Below are 14,110 nucleotides of genomic sequence, written 5' to 3' on the forward strand. Positions count from 1 at the left end.
TCTGGCTGGGAGCCCCAGTGAGATCTAACCCCACAGATTGTACAAACCCTCCCTGCCGCTGCGGAGCTTCCAGCTTCTCCCAACCCCCCAAACCTCATTAATTAATGCTGGGTCCGGCCACCCCCACGTCTGCCTGTCCCCAGCCCGGCTGTTAATTCTGCCCCTGCCCAGCCCCACATCTGCCCCTCAGGGCCCCTCTGCAGCTCCAGGGGTTCTTCAGCCACCTCCCCCTCCCATCCCTCATGCTGCAGGGAGGGGGAAGAAGCTTCCAGGGTCATAGAGATGAAGGACCTGGGTAGATGGGAGTCCTCCAGGGCCATAGAGACTAGGTTGTGTGAGGCTAGAGAGGGTCATCAGTGTCTCAGGGACACAGGCTGAGCCAGGTTCCCGACCCCACCCAGAGCCAGGGGCGGATTCTCCCGCCAGGGACAGAGGCCGGCGGGAAAGTGAAGATCGGGGCCTGGTCACCAGCATCGAAAAATGTCACCTGCCCCCGGTCACAGTCCAGACACACCCGGATCCTGCTGGGGACCCAGCTCAGGGACAGGGGGGTGCGAGGGGAGGTGAGAGCCTGGAACTGACCCAGCCACTGCTGCACAGCCCAGATCCCCTTCTCAGGGCTAAAGCTGATCCCTCCCTTCCTCCTCACAGACTCTCTGGCCACCCCCACAGCCCAGTATAGCCCATCCCCCACCTCCACCTCCCAGCAATGTCTCCCAGAGGTGAATCCCTCACAGCCCAGCACACAGAGCGCAGTGTTAAATCTCTCAGGGTTGTTGCACGCTCGCTGCCGTGTGTTTGCCCAGCTCACACTTTTCCCATCCTCAGACAGGACGAGTTTGGGATGAGCCGTGTCTGGATCCAGAGTCACATTAGCTGGGGAGAGAGAATCAGAGCATTAGGGGCCAAGCTCAGCCCTGGGGGAGGCTGGGACCATTTCTCACACTCCCCAGCTGCCCTGCTCTGGCTGGGACACGCCTGGATCCAGGGAGCTGCCTCTGTCCTGGGCACCTGAGGCTGGGCAGAGCTGAGCTGTCATTAAAGTTCCTCTGTCTGTTTCTCATTTGCTTTCAGAGGCTTCAGCTCCTGCTCCCCCTGCTGGGGCTGCTCCATTCACAGTAGCAGACACAGCAAGGAAGGGGTCAGAAGCTTTTAGTGAGGAGAGAGCAGAGAAGGCAGGTACCAGCTTTAAACCCCAGAGGCAGTGGCTTGCTGCGGGGAGGCAGGCCCCCACAATGCTGGGGGGTGCCGGGCATCCCTTAATGCCGGGCTGGGGCACGCAGCAGGTTCTATGGGGCACAGAGCCTCCTGCACCTCCTGCCCTCCATTAAGGGTTGGCCTGGAACGCACTTGCCCGCCACTCCAGCCCTGCGCTGTCTCAGATGGGGGGCAGCGTCACCCCTCAGCCTGGTGGTGGGGGAGCTGGGCAGGCCCTTCACAACGTGCGGGGGAGGGGCGCAAGAGCGGATACGGGAGCAGCCACCCATCAGCCTCCTGCGCCCTCCACCCATCCTGAAGGGCTGATGCGGCGCCTCTCGCTCCCCTCCAGGCTGGCAGGGGGTGAGGCCGCCCTCGTGTGAGCTGGCACCGGGCTGGAGCGGTGGGCAAGTGCAGGGGGGAAGCGCCAGTTTGGCCCTTTGCGACGGGCAGAGGGGACAGGAGGCCAAGTGACGGCTGCTTCCGCTTTCGCTCCTGCGCCCCCCGCCCTATGTATCCTGAAGGGCCTGCCCACCCCCCCCACCCAGGTCGGGGGGTGAGGCCACCCCCGTCCAAGCAGGCGCTGGGCTGTGGGGCTGCAGCGGGAGAGGCGGGTGCCGGGGAAGTGCAGGGAGTGGAGGGTGGCAGAGCCAAGCCTGTATTTGCAGCCCCTCCCCTGGCAGGTAGAGACCCCCACTCCCCAGGCAGCTGGGATCACACTGGGACTCCTCCTGTCGTACACGAGGGGGGGGCAGAAGGCAGGGGAGCGCAAATGTAGGCTTGGCCCTCAGGCGCCGGAGACCCTCCCTACGCCACTGCCCTGAGGGAAACTCCTTCGCCTAACTGCATCCTCCACTCTCAGGCTAGGGAACAGAGAGGAAGATGCAGCATTGGGACAGAGCCAATGAAGACCAGAGAGCAGGAGATGGCATTGGGTGAGGTAGCCCCAGCCCCAGCCTAGAGAGACGGGAGAGGAGGGCCAGCATCCGAGGAAGAGCATCTCCTCAATCCAGGAAGAAGTGAGACGCTCCAATGGGAGAGCCCAGCCCTGCCCAGAGGAAAGGGAGGATGTTGGAGAAGAGCGATGGGGAGACCCCCCTGCACCGGGGTAAAGGAGAGGGATGTGTCAGCCCTCAGGGGAGAGAGCTCTGTTCTGGGGCAGCTCAGTGCTAGTGTTTCTGTTCATCAGCGTGGGCACGAAGGCAGCACTGAGGTTAGTGTTAGAATTGTTTGTTTGACTTCAGCTGGGATCCCCGTAGCATTTCATGTGTTTAGTTTTAGGGCTCTGTGTGTCCTGGCTGGTGTCGGTTGGTTTTTAATTTTATCAACAATGTCATAAAAATGTTTCATGGGAACTTTCTGACAATTTAAAACTAATCTTCACCTGCAATTTCTCCTTGTCTGATTGATCCTAGGGATTCCCCTCTTTTTGTGTCCAGCGCAGACAGCAGAGTGTCTGGAGGGGGAAAGGATAAAAGAGATGAAATTTCAGGGTTTCATATTTATAACAGCATTCCCACCTGTGTGTATATATATATATATATATATATATATATATATATATATACGAGTTAACTGTGTTTTAATTATGACAGAGAAACAGACAGAGAGGCCCAGAGACACACTCAGGTATTTAACCACACAACAAGAACACTAACCCAGGAACCTATCCCTGCAACAAACCCCGTTACCAGCCCTGCCCACACATCAACTCTAGTGACACCATCACACGTCCTAACCACACCAGCCGCACCATCAGGAGCTCATTCACCTGCACATCTACTAATGTGATATATGCCATCATGTGCCAGCAATGCCCCTCTGCCATGTACATTGGCCAAACCGGACTGTCACTGCGCAAAAGAATAAATGGACACAAATCAGACATAAAAAATGGTCACATCCATAGACCAGTGGGAGAGCACTTCAATCTCCCAGGACGCTCTGTAGCTGACTTGAAAGTTGCCATACTTCTACAACAAACCTTCAAAAACAGACTTCAGCGAGAAACTGCAGAGCTGGAACTGATCTGCAAACTTGACACAATCAGACTGGGTCTGAACAGGGACGTGGCATGGTTCTCTCATTACAAGAAGTAATTGTCACTGTTCACACATTCTCACCTTCTAATCAATGGTTGTGAATAGGCCTCATCTACTCTAATTGAATGGACTTTGCTAACACCTACCCTCCCCATTGTTGTTCCTTACCCTTGGACTTATATATATACCCCCTATCTGATTTCTGTTTCTTGCATACCATGAAGTAGGTTGCAGCCCACGAAAGCTTATGTCTGCAGAAATTAAATTTGTTAGTCTTTAAAGTGCTACAGGACTTTTTTTTGCTGTATACAGACTAACACGGCTACCCCTCGGAATGTGTTTCCTTTATCCTTCAGGCATCTCCCACCAATGGAATCAGCATCCATGAAGCCGCACAACCATCCCAGGCCATAGAATCGATAAGTGATGTACTTTTTCCTCCCTGCTTACAGACTCCATTTGGTTTGTCTCATCACTTACTCCATTTTGTCATAATCTAGAGTCCTAGACCCAGATCATGCAAAGACTTTGGCAGAAAAGTAACTTTACCCACTTTGGTCCCTTTGACATTAACAGAATGTTAAGAGTTTGGAAAATCAGAGCTTGACTTGTAAGCTGTTGGGTCTGTTTATTTAGCATCTCTACAGAGAGCAGCACGACGGGGCCCTCGTCCTCCAGAGGGAGAAATGTGAATAATAATAAAATCATTTTATTATTGTAGAAATTGAGGCAGGGGGAAGTTTGCCTCAATGGGCCAGATTCACCCTGTACTGGCAAGAGGAGAGAGGGAGGCAATTTGTGACTCTGCTGTTCAGTGGTTGCCGGGGCCGGTGCAGACCTTGGCACAGGCTGAGGAAGTTCTGAAGCCAGCCAGTTGCGTCCCTTCTACAAAGGCCCCCGTGTTTCTTGGCCAGTGTGCAGACTGTCACAGGCCCAGCTTTACATTGCCCACATCTCTCTATCCCTCATCCACCCTTCCCGCTTCAACCCTGCCCTTACCAACCCCCTCCATTCCCAGACCTCTCAGGAACTCTCCTAGTGTCTGCAGCTGCTACTATTTGCAGGCCTGCCCACCACTAAAGGCCTCTCCCCAGCCTAAGGGGAGGAGCCACCAGACCCAGGACTCATCTGATTTCGTGGGACAACAAATGAAAAAACAGGAAGGGGTGTGATGGTCAAAGGGTCAATCGGAGGAAAGAGGAAGGGGACACCAAGCAGAGAACCCTGGACAACACTCACTGCTCCCGGAAGGTGTCATGGGAGCCAGCGTACGCCGCCCAGAGGAATTCTGCCCAGATGCGTGAATGGACGGAGGAACAGAAGTAGGCCCCACAGTCGCAGGGCGCCCCCACAGCCAGTCTCCTCTCCCTGGGGTTATAGATGGCGACTTTGGCCAGAGCAAGGAGGAGGCTGACGAGGAGGTTCCGCGACTTTGTGGGGCGACAGATGGGGGTGCAGATATAAAAACTAGTGCGGGGAAAAGTGCAGCCAGAACATCAGCAGGAGGTTCTGGAGAAGCCGGAACAGGGGCTGCAGCCTGGCGCACTCCAGATAAGCATGCGCCAGGGTCTCCCTCACGCTGCAGAAGGGGCAGGCGTCGGGGCAACGGGTGAAGCGCGCCAGGAACACACCCATGCTCACGGCTCCATGGAGGAGCCGCCAACTGATGTCCGCAGCGGGCTGTGGGGTCAAGGTGGAGTAAAGACTTGCCCACCGGGGGTCCTCGCCCTCTACAGGTGGCAACAGGTCCTGCCACTTGGTGTCAGGTTGGGACATGAAGGCGAGGAGATGAAGGGTGTGGAGCACGAACATGTAAAGATGGGCCCCCGGTGCAGTTCAAAAGAGGACCGGCTGCAGGTCGCGCAGCCAGCTTGGTGTATGGGGACGGGGTGGCTGGGGGGGCTCGCAGGGCCTGTACCCAATGGAAAGTGCCGGAGGGCTGGGACTGAAGGGGGGTCTGTGGGGGAGGGTCCTGTGCTGGAGGGATACTTCACACTGTGGGAGGGGCTTTCTCCTTCCCCACATCCCCTTTGGCCCAGACTAGCTGCCATACGGGACCAGAGCACAGTGATAGGCTGGGACCGGCTTTATCAAATGGCCTTTAATGGTGGGTCTAGATTTTGAGTGTTGGCCTTTAGGCACCTGGGGCCAGGTTCTCAGTGAGGTTGAGAACCTGCAGTTCCCACTGACTCTGTTTGCAGCTGTGGAGGCTAAACAGCTCTGGAGCACTAGAATCATAATATTCTGAATCATAGACAATGAGGGTTTGAAGGGACCTCAGGAGGTATCTAGTCTAACCCGCTGCTCAAAGAAGGGCCAACCCCAACTAAATTATTCCAGCCATGGATTCGTCAACCCAGGCCTTAAAAACCTCTAAAGATGGAGATTCCACCACTTCCCTAGGTAACCCATTCCAGTGCTTCATCAGCCTCCTAGTGAAAAAGCTTTTCCCAATATCCAACCACAACCTCCACCGTTGGAACTTGAGACCATTGCTCCTTATTCTGTCATCTGCCACCACTGAGAACAGCCTAGCTCCATCCTCCCTGACACCTTCTTTCAGGTAGCACCCCCCCCTGCCACTCCCTACTCCCCAGCTAGAGGCGGGGGAAGCCGCAGGAACTCCTCCCCTCCCTCCCTGCAGCTGGGGGAAGCCAACCAGGACTTTTCGCCCCAGGGGCCTGGAGTCCAGCTACCCCGGTTTCTCACTCCCTTCTATCAGCCCACTCCTCCTCCCCCTCGACAAAACTCTGTACTGTAGACCAGCCCTCAGAGGCTTATCCTAAGTTTCCATCCTAGATCCCTTCTCAGTACCTTTGAACTTCCTCAGTGTCTCCATTAGAGCAACAGTTTTCTGGGAGAAATCACTGAGTCCCTTTTCCAGTTCAGGAGAAATCTCCTCTGGCTGCTGGAACTTCCCCTTCTCACACCTGGACACAAACAATTTCACATGGTTATATTTCACTTAGTGACTCTTTTTACTTCTCCCAGCCTCCGAGAAGGTGCAACGCCGGCCATGGCTGTGCAACCTTCCCCAAAGGACCCATTCATATTCTTCAATCCTGGCCTGTAGAGATCAGCTCTGGGGATAAAAGGGGAATTGAGTCTCTCTGTGTCCAATTTCCTCCTTGGCCTGTATGCTCTGATGGATGGAGCCCTGCACAGGGACATCTAGCAGATATCCATGGGTTTGCAGGGCTCTACTAATGGACAGAAGGTTCCCATGTTAGTTGTTCTAGATATCTGTCCACTAGGAATTAAACTGATACACCAACTTTCCCGTCCACAGCTTATTCCACCTAGGTCTCTAAACAGTCCTCAGGGGGGAAGACTCGATCACTGCTTCCCTGGGCTGAATGGTAACCAGCGCCCAGCAGAGAAAGGCCCATATTCCATCTCCACAATCATGAGGCGGCCTGTCCCCCTGGGATGCATCTCTAGAAAATACTTTAGATCAGTGTTTTCCACTGAATGGATAAATCCAGAGTCTTCTATAAAAGGGTGGGAACCTCAGGATGAAGCTGAAGTTTATCAGGGAGAATTTTACCCACAATGTCACTTTCCCCACCCATTTTGGTGCAGGGCCCTGGAGAGATGCGATGCTAACATCATCTCCAAGCTCTTTCTCAGCATTGTGAAGTGTGAGGGGGAGTGAGAGAGAGCCACGTACCTGCTCAAGGTGCTTCTGATATCCTAGAGGAGAGAGAGAAGGAATATTAGTCCCACCTGACATATACTTCAATTCCAAAGAAGGGATTTAGCAAGTATGGGGAAAAGAGGCCATGTCCCGGACCCAGGGCCATGGATTCCCTGAGCTAATGGGGCTTTTCCATCTCTAATATCAATGTGTGTGTGAGTCTGCCAAGAACAATAATAAATCTCATGTCAGAAATGCGCACACTGAGTTATACTGAGATCTCTCTGACCATGCCCACGCCCATGCATGGGACTCCTGTGCCCATGATTTAGGATCTCTCCTGTCCCTGTGTTGGATATGAAGTGTTTCTAACTCAGTCTCACCTGCAGGAATTCACTTGCTGGCTTCTGATACTTCCCCTCTATGTCACTGATCAGCTCAGTGAGATGGGACATCTCCGCAGAGAGTTTGTCGATATTTTCAGTTTGTATCTTCTGAATCTCCTTGTCCAGCTTTAGAAGCTGGGCCAGCAGGAGTCGCTCTTGTTCCTTCAGGAACCGCTGCAGTTGCTGAAATTCAGACACAATTTTCTGCCTCTCGGTTTGTGTCTTTCTCTGTAAAAGAAAATATAAAAAAAATAAGGAAAGGGCTGGTCAGGGACGTGGATGGAGTCTGGGGTCCTTTCATGGAGTGTTGAGTGTGGAGGAGGAGAATGTCTCTGCAAATTCTAAGTTGTCTGCCACTGAACAAAGCCCTGTGGTTACTAGAGAGAGGATTTTCTCACATCCTTTCCCTTGGCCCTTGGCCTTAGAATATCACACCTTTGGCCTCAGAATTTCAGAAAGCAATGTTTCCATGTCTGACATGGTTCAAATAGTGTATTATCGATGGCCTTGGAGATGTAGATCAAAAGCAATAGGAGGCAGGACAAAACACTAAAGCTGGGTGACATTTTCTGCGCTGAAATTTTTTCCAGGGAAAGTGCAGAGTTGTCAACACTGAAACCTTTCATGATTTCCTGCCAATGTCACGCAGTTGTTTTGTTACAAAAATAAATAGATGAAAATTCAAAACATTTTCTTTTTCTCATTTTTTTCCAGGATTTTAATTTTTAAATGACTTCTTGTTAGAAAATTTCCTTGTTTTTAATACAATTTTGTATATTTTTAAAATAAAAGGTCAAAACTGAAAGAAAACATTTTGATTTTGTCAAAATTAAACATTTCACTTATTTAAAAATCAGTTTTTGGTTCAATCCAATATTTTTTTTTATATCAACCAATGAAAAAGATCTGTTATTTGCCCAGCTCTACTGAGAGCCACATTGACACAGACAGGTGGGAAGAAAAAAAAGAGAATGAAACTCGGGAGAGGATTTTTCAGGCCTTCTGTATTTGGACATCCACACCCACCCAGACGTACACACACACATACACAGTATCCCAGGATCATGAAGCAATGGACAAAATTCCACATTCCCCAAGGCCACAAAGCACTCATTCACAAGAGTGAAATGTCAAGGAAATAAGCTTTAATAAATGATAAACTGCAATTAAAGAGAAAGAGATTTAAGAAATAAGGAGGGAGTGAGCTGTAGTGAAAATAAGGAAATAGTAAGGAGTGTAAAACAAAACATCTGGATAGCATCCAAATGAATGACAGAAATGGAGAAATTGTCAGAGCACAAAGAGACTGTAAGTCTGAAAGGATCAGAGGGATAATTGTTCAGTCAAGAAACCAGTACATCACATCCAGGCATACATGTCTTTATTTAAGATGAAACTCAAAACATTAAACAAAGATTGCAGAATAGGGTTCCTCAAGATGTAACAAAACAGTCTCTAAACTCTGGTCTTACAGAGGCCGAAAACTGAGAAACTGAAGAGTGAACATGTAAGGGTAGGGTTTGGTTCTAGTGCATTGGATTAAAATCAAAATTCTGTTATTTCATAAATAGAAATTGTTCCCTATAAAATAGTAGTTAATAGTTAATATACAGTAGATAGGAATAATAGTTTACACTAGTGTAGGGCAGTGGTTTTCAACGTGTGGTCCGTGGGCCTCTGGGGGTCTGTGGACTATGTCTAAGGGGTCCACAAAAGACTAAGGCTATGACTTCATTGATGGTGGCAAACTGATCAATTTATCCAGATTGACTGAGCGGAAGTGGAGACCCAATCAATTGACCCAGAAATCGACGCTATTAATCCACCTCCACTAAAAAGAGTAACGCTGCGTCGACAGGAGGGCATTTCCCGTCAGCGCAGCAAAATGAAGACACTGCGGTAAGTAGAAGTTAGGAAGGCGACGGGAGATACACAAGCTACTCTATGTACCCTGCGTATCTCCCGTTTACTGCCACCAAATATCGCAGCAAGTGTAGAGATAGTCTTAGACTGAAAACTAACTGCGCATATTCAACTATATATACAGACACTAGATTTCCACAGGGGTCTGCACCTCCATTCGAAGTTCCCAAAGGGATCCGCAAATGAAAATAATTGAAAACCTTCATGGTGTAAGACTAACTAGTAATTCCTGCTAAAACAACCAATTTTGATTTACTTGTGATTATTCCCCATTTATTTGATTTCTGCTGCACCCCCAACTGATTGAAATAAAACAGAATTGAGCCTCTAGATTGCCCCTGCCTCTCCTCATTGCTCAGATTGAGAACGACCCTCTATTCAGCTCGTTACAAATGCAGGTTAATAATGATGATCACCTACCAGATTTTCCTGGCTTCTTTTCTCATTACTCACTTGAAATTCCACGAGTCTTGCTCTCTCTTCCCTCAGTTTCTTCAAATGGGCCTGAATCTTTTCCTGAAGAAACAGAAAATGCTTTGAGTGGTGTTAGTTTTATTTTTAGGAGTGAGAGTGGGGATGATCTTTTCCAACACAAACAAACAAACACGCTATCGATAACTGGAAACATGTAGTGGATTCATGATATCAGATATACCAAGTAAGTGGAGTCATATTGACACTGGGAGTGTTTTATTTTCAGGCTTCTTGAATTGTTTCACCTGGTTTCTCTATTGATTTACACCAACATGACGCTGAGGTCAGATCCTGGGATTTTTTTTTAGCTGTATGAAATATCCTGTTTTTGAGATGGTTTAACCAACAAAGAGAGACAAATCCCAGGTGCCACCAGGGCTCAGAATATGGGCTGGAATTCTCCAAGGAGCCCAATTTGCACTGAATTTCAGCCTGGACTGTCGGGAGTTGCACCGGTTGGACAGAGCTGGGCTGAGCAATAGGACAAGCCCCGTTAGACATGTTGATTTTTGGCAGCAATGTTTGGCGTTCGCCCTCGTACTGTCCTGGACCCTTCCAGTGGCAATGCTGCCTGGGTAGCTATTCCCCAGCTCCCATCAAAGCTCCCGGAAGCAGGGGGTCCTAGAGATTTCAAAATGCCACGCTATGGAGAGCAGCCTGAGGACAATGGAACCACTTTGGCTGGTTCTTCAGACTGACACAGCTCAGCACCGCCCAGGGTTAGTTTTGCTGCAACCCAGTCTAATCCCAGTCGTATCTGGCATGGACCTGCGCGGTCTGGAGCCCTTCTCTGCATGTACTCAAGGTGCTGAGGGTCCACACAGCGTTTAGCCCAGTGATCTCCTCTAGTGCAGGCCGGCATCTGAGTTTAACCCCTCATGAACCAACACAGGAGTTCAGAATCCCTGTGGGAAGCACCATCTCCTGCTGGGCCTGGGCAGTTTATCAAAGCACCATTCCCTCCAAACGGCCTTGCTTAATTATTTTTCAGTGCTTGTGCGGAGGCAGCATGGTCTAGTGGTCAGGGCACTGATCGGCGGCTTATTAGCCCTGGGTTTTATTTCCAGCCCTGCCAGTGACCTGCTGAGTGACACTGGGTAAGTCAAGTTTCCTCTCTGTGCCTCAGTTTCCCCTCCCACCCTCGATCTATTTTATCTATTTAGACTGTAGCCTGCTCAGGGAAGGGATTATCCCAAGGAGAGGAGACGTTTGGACATGGTGTTTATATCATTGGGAGGTGGTGGAAGTGGGGAGGGACAGAGAAAGGGTCCTTCACTGCCCAGGACACCATGTATAGGAGAGGAGGGGTTCTTCCCTCCCTCATTCCAGCATGTAAGCTTTAGGACATTTACGGAGGGCCACACTTCACCTGCATGAGGCTTTGGAGGAGTTGCTGAGAAACCTACATAGGCCTGAAATCCCAAGAGGAGGCTCACCAGGTGGCTGCCTGGGGCAAAAGAAAATCCGAATGCTGGGGAAGGTGAGTTTACCAAGGCTCTGGCTATAAAAATAATGCTCAGTCATACCTTGAATTCTTCAACCGCTTCCTCTGCAGGAAAGGCTGTGTGATCTCTGTGCTCCTTGGATCTGTCGCACACCAGGCAGATGGGGATTTCATCCTCTTTGCAGAACAGTTTTAGAGGCTCCCTGTGTTTCTCACACAATCTTTCTCTTTCTAGTTCCCTCCCTGGCTGCAAGCTGAGTTCTCTGGCTGCTTCTACAATATTCTTGAGCTTCCTGTTCGGCTTGAGGTTCCTCTGGGGAAAGGTCTCTCGACATTGGGGGCAGGAAATGTCTGCACCGAATCCCTTCCAGCACCGGGTGATGCAGGCTCTGCAGAAATCATGATCACAGTCTAGAGACACCGGATCATTAAAATACTCCAGACAGATGGGACAGGTCGCTTCATCCTGGATAGTTTTTGCTGGATTCACAGCAGCCATGGCTGCTTGTGCAGAAAAGAAACAAGACGAGAGAGAGGAATGGAGTTTTTAGTTTCACTTCCTTCTCAGAATTCTGTTCTGGGCTGAAACTTTGCACGTCATTGGCTGTTTTCTTTCTGGGTGGGGTCTGATGTTTGTTTTTGTGGATTGTGAAGAACCTTTGAATGAAGTGTGATGACTGCCAATTGACACTAACTCTTCCAAAATATTGCAGATACCTGCAACCTCTCCTGTTATTTAGTCATTCGTAAAAATTAGAGCTGGTCAAAAAAATGTCTAATGAACAATTTTCCTGTCCGACAATGCAATTGTGTTGAAATGAAAGCTTTCCATGGGAATGTGTTCACTTCGATGATTTTTATAAAATGAATCTTTTCAGCAAGCTTAAAATGTTCCCCTTTGGCTTTTTAGTTTGAAACAATTTTCTTTTAAAGTTTATTTTGTATTACATGATCAATTATAATATAAAATGAAAAAGTCAAAATCAGAATATCACTTGTACAATTTTATTGAAATGAAACATTTAAATTTCCCCCAAATTATGAATTTTTATTTAGTGTTGCAGGAAGTTTTTTCTTCCCATTCTGATTCAGTACAAATAACTGAAAATGTTGGGGAGGGGGACACAACAATAAAATACAAATAAATAATGACCCGAGGAGGTCACTAACTCAGGCAGGGGTTAGGGGCCATAACAGCAGTGGGTGGGTGAGAGTCTGTGGCTGTGATGTGCAGGTCAGACTAGATGATCATGATGGTCCCTTCTGGCCTTGTAATCTATGAGTCTAATAGAAGCCAGGCACAGAGGCAAAGCGCAGGCGCGGATATCACTAGGACCCAGGAGGAGCTGGGTGGGAACGAGCCCACCCTGAGGTCCCTCAATCCAGGCAGGCAGCAGGAGGAGGAAGACAAGAGAAGCCCAGTGTGTGATGCACGCACTTTCTCTTGCTGCAGAATGTCCAGGTCATAGAGACTAGGATGACTGGGGCTAGAGAAGCCCATTTTTTCATTCCCAGTGGGCTGTTCCCTCCATGTCTCAGTGACACTGTCTGACCCTGGATTCCCAGAGTCCTCCTGAAACAAATGACATTGGCCTCTCTATCTCGATCACTGAATGCTCTCTATGGTTTGACAGACCACAGACTGCACAGAGTGGAGACCAAAAGCAACCTCCATGGTCATAGAGACTGCAGGATAGAAAGTCCACAGGAAGAGGTCATAGAGACTGCACTTTATATAAGTCAGGTCTGAATGTCTCAGTGGCACTCTCCCTGCTCAGCAGCTGAAAGGGGGGGCATTTTCTTTGCATGGGCTTTGTATCTGCATGAGTACAATTAAGTATTTAGCATAACTTACCTAGGTGCAGAGCATAATGGGAAATGGTTGGCAGGGCTGGTTTTGGGCTACAAACCACTTTTGTGTTAACTGCTGGGGTAATGAAATGTGTCCTTCAATTGTATGAACAGATGTCAGCAAAACTGTGCTTAGTCTGTTATGGTAGAATCTGCACCCTCAACTAAACCGAGCTCCACAAGGGTGGCAGACAGATGTTCCAGCCTGGAAAAGGGGGAGTTGGAGCAGTCTTCTATTGGGTTGCATTGGTTCTGGTAAAGGGCTGCCCCCAGGTATGGAGTGACTCTCTCCTTCCATTGTTAAAAGGTCAAATTAATGACTCCTCTGGGAGTCTTTTGTTTCTTGAAAACAGGGATATTGTCTGTGTGTCAGCAGAAGGTTTACCCATGAGCTGAAATCACTAAGAGCTGAACCAGTAGAGGAGCTGGGAAACCTTGCCTGACAACTAGCAGAGCTGAGTGAGCACCAGGCAATTCTGGTGGGAGGCTGCCACAGTTGGTTCCAGCCTGGTCAGCGGTCGGCAGAGGGGCTGGCACAGTCAGTACCAGCCTGGTGCAGCCAGCGGTTGGCAGAGGGGCTGGCACAGTTGGTGCCAGCCCGGTGCAGTCAGCGGGAGCCAGGTGGTTGGTGCCAGTGGTTGGTAGGAGACAGGAGTGGTTGCTGCCAGCGGTCGGGGACTCAGCGAGGCCCGAGGGTGGTAGGACACAGCAGCGGAGGGGGCCTGGTCAAGCCTGTGTTGGACACAAGCGGCATAGGGGGTGGAGCACACCCAAGAGGTGGACATTGCAACTACGACCATCAGTACAGGGAAAAGAAGGAAGGGAAGGGAGAAGGATAGGCCCCGTACTCTGGGATGGGTTTGGTTCATTGAGTTCATGAATGCTGGTTGCACTGTTTCCCAAACCATTGGTGTGTTACCTCTCTTTTGCTATTAAAAGGTTTCTTTCTGCACTCAGACTCTGTGCTTGTGAGAGGGGAAGTATTGCCCTTTGGGGGTGCCTAGGGGATAGTGTGTGATTTCCTAGGTGACTGGATGGGGGCTCGAGCCAGTTTGGTGTTGTATCATTGAGAGGGACCTCTAGATATAGAACCCGGACCTTGCTGCTGCCGACTTGGTCTGGCAGAAGGGTTATATTTATATGAGGTTAGAGAGGC

At 49.8% G+C, this 14,110-nt stretch overlaps 1 protein-coding gene and 1 long non-coding RNA gene across 3 annotated transcripts; one reads left to right on the top strand and one right to left on the bottom strand.

The window, feature by feature from the left end:
* Window positions 1-277: 277 nt before the first annotated feature.
* LOC137160112 (zinc finger protein RFP-like) lies at window positions 278-11,670 on the bottom strand. 2 transcript variants are annotated; one of them, XM_067558557.1, is made up of 7 exons: window positions 11,186-11,670; window positions 9,639-9,701; window positions 7,260-7,490; window positions 6,910-6,932; window positions 6,054-6,169; window positions 2,582-2,653; window positions 278-876 (listed from the first exon to the last, which is right to left on the bottom strand). In XM_067558557.1, the coding sequence occupies exons 1-7, from the start codon at window positions 11,600-11,602 to the stop codon at window positions 362-364; spliced, it is 1,437 nt and encodes a 478-aa protein (XP_067414658.1). In that variant the 5' UTR covers window positions 11,603-11,670; the 3' UTR covers window positions 278-361. The 2 variants fall into 2 exon arrangements, with proteins under 2 accessions (XP_067414658.1, XP_067414656.1); XM_067558555.1 differs by having other exon boundaries at window positions 9,606-9,701.
* LOC137160126 (uncharacterized) lies at window positions 9,077-11,460 on the top strand. Its single transcript, XR_010921782.1, has 3 exons — window positions 9,077-9,161; window positions 9,675-9,843; window positions 11,339-11,460. It is a non-coding gene; the product is annotated as an uncharacterized lncRNA (long non-coding RNA).
* Window positions 11,671-14,110: the final 2,440 nt, after the last annotated feature.

The sequence above is a fragment of the Emydura macquarii genome, unplaced genomic scaffold, assembly GCF_026122565.2.
Source record: "Emydura macquarii macquarii isolate MOO-44397 ecotype Brisbane River unplaced genomic scaffold, CSIRO-AGI_Emac_v2 contig_2140, whole genome shotgun sequence".
NCBI classification, from domain to species: domain Eukaryota; kingdom Metazoa; phylum Chordata; order Testudines; family Chelidae; genus Emydura; species Emydura macquarii.

Excerpts from the sequence above, each read along its gene's own strand:
- LOC137160112 (XM_067558555.1), bottom strand. The coding sequence starts at position 11,602 with ATGGCTGCTGTGAATCCAGCAAAAACTATCCAGGATGAAGCGACCTGT. Across the intron at positions 7,491-9,605 it reads AAAGAAGCCAGGAAAATCTG|AGAAAGACACAAACCGAGAG; the intron begins GTAGGTGATCAT and ends TTTCTTTTACAG. Across the intron at positions 2,654-6,053 it reads GACACTGAGGAAGTTCAAAG|ACACTCTGCTGTCTGCGCTG; the intron begins GTACTGAGAAGG and ends TTCCCCCTCCAG.